The sequence below is a fragment of the Otolemur garnettii genome, unplaced genomic scaffold, assembly GCF_000181295.1.
Source record: "Otolemur garnettii isolate 467f Iridium unplaced genomic scaffold, OtoGar3 scaffold00090, whole genome shotgun sequence".
NCBI lineage: Eukaryota > Metazoa > Chordata > Mammalia > Primates > Galagidae > Otolemur > Otolemur garnettii.
This window is the reverse complement of record NW_003852485.1, coordinates 3,773,742-3,775,928: the sequence shown is the minus strand read 5'-3', so window position 1 is coordinate 3,775,928 and position 2,187 is coordinate 3,773,742. Positions and strand designations below refer to the sequence as shown.

Here is a 2,187-nt window from a genome sequence, read left to right as displayed (position 1 = left end):
GTTCAATGTCTCCCTAAAGTTTTCTGTTAATTTCTAAATACAGGGTTGTGTTTGGTGGTTTTGTTTTCCAGAGTCCCCGTGGAGCAGGCATGGTGAGAACAGGCTCCTTGCAGCTCAAGGGCACGTCCACAGCGAATGCGTCTTTGAGAAGGACAAAGCGAAAAGCACCTTCCCCACCCTCCAAACTCCCCCTGCATCAGACTGAGGAAGGCAGCCCTGTGACGGGTAATGTTGCTTTTCCCACCAAATTTATGTTGTGTTTTTATTGAATACAGACAGTAGAAATGATACAGTTGTAAGTTGTGACTTTTTAATTTTGTAATAACAAGAATAATACACATACCTAGGCTTTTAAAATAATCCCATAGTCTCAGTTAGATGCCTTTTAAGAATATGCAAAATCACAAAACAGTGAAATTGTACAGATCCATTATCCTGAAATAAACATGGCATGATTCATGAATTTATTCAGAAAGACCTTGCCGCTTCAGCATTGACTACATGTAGGAAGAGGAACGGAAGTGTATTTAAGTTGTTTCACAGCTGGATAGTAAAATGGCTTCTAGCAAGCTCAGGGCTCATTCTTTCCTGTACTGTATAAAAATAAGTCCGACTGTTAAGGAATTGACTCATTTGCCAATGTGACTTTGTAAGTTCTACCATTTCTTTCTTCTAGTTATGCAGTCAGTAGATGGAATTTCTCCGGACAGTGTCTCAGAAGCAAACTCCGCTGAGGGGCTCCCCAGCCCAGGTAGGACGCCCTTATTCCATATTACCTGATTACTGAAAAAGAACCTTCCTGATAATTGAGAAATGAATTCAGTTGTAATGCTCTGTTTCTGAAAGCCATAGCAGTTCTTTGGCCCCGTTTCCTAAATTTTATATCATGAAATGAGTTCTCTCCTCTCTCTGCCTGGACTAGAGTAAGAAGCTGGCAGTGATCAAAGTTTTCATTCTGGAATTATACCTTGAATACTTCCCCTGTTTGGTCTCCTGTTTTTCCTTAGGCGATGTCAGATTAACATTTATTAACCTCCTTCCCAAGAGTAATGACACATCATAGTGAGGAATGCACCTTGGCGTGTGCAGAAGAAAACTTACACGAAGGTGTAAGCACAGCTTCTTTATGTGACTGTTCCAGCTGTGAATTCAACATAAGAACTATCTTACTCTTCATGAGAAACGTTTGTTACTATGAAAATATTTCCCATTGCAGTGTCCGGCTCTTAATTGAAATTCCAGTAACAATAAAATAATTCTATCTAATACTATAGCCAAATTTCTCAATAGCTATTTAGTAATGGTTATAAGAATGAGTATGATAAAATGTCTTAATCTTCAGACTTAAGGTTAGACATAAATGAGCATAATAGACCAGTGATATCAGACCAAAATAGAATGTGATTATGCCAGTACTAAGGCTTGGGGCAATTTGATGAATATAGCTCTACCTAATTTTTGTAATTAATATTCACAAATACAGGGCATATTGAGAAGCATTCAAATGCTCTTGGAATCTTTCATCTTTACCTGACATGTAGGGATGTGGAATTTAAATGTACCTTATGTATATAAGAATTCTTCACTCTTCTGTGATTAAAATATTACTATTAGATAATGAGGAATGATTTCGATGACATCATTTTGTTCCACGAAGGAAATTTACTGAATAATGTTAGCAACTACAATTATATAGTAAAATGAGAAGATTCTGAAGTATTAGGAGAAGGTGTGCCTGCCAATCAAACATTGCTTCATAACCATTTCCCGCTCATTTTTCCACCCTACCTCTCCTCATTTAATGCAGCATCATAGTGAGCTAACAAATCCGATTTCTTCCAAAGTGCTTCCTGGTCTCTTCTTGCCTTAACTCTGCCATTTAGGTGCCATTTCCACAGATTCTCCTTCTTTGACAGAAGCCTCCCTTGGCCCTGGGCTACTCAGTGAAGAAGAATGCGTTACCCGCAAAGTGACAGAGGAAAGCTCTTTCTCTGAGGGTTCTGGAACACCTGAGGCGGCAGTAGCATCAGTGACATGTAGGTGGTTGCCTTTCCTAGCTGGTGCTTTGTGTCACGCAGATTAAGATATCATCCAGTATAGATTTGGTTACTTGTTGAAACCTTGTGTAAGGCTCGGCACCTGTGGCTCAAGTGGCTAAGGCGCTAGCCACATACACCTAAGGTGGTG

At 39.5% G+C, this 2,187-nt stretch overlaps 1 protein-coding gene across 1 annotated transcript in view; it reads left to right on the top strand.

The window, feature by feature from the left end:
- The window catches only part of COBLL1 (cordon-bleu WH2 repeat protein like 1), a 161,651-nt gene that overhangs the window by 152,312 nt on the left and 7,152 nt on the right, over positions 1–2,187 (top strand). The window contains 3 exon segments of the mRNA XM_023516365.1: positions 72–225; positions 677–751; positions 1,884–2,036. Of these exon segments, the coding sequence (XP_023372133.1) occupies positions 72–225; positions 677–751; positions 1,884–2,036 (382 nt within the window).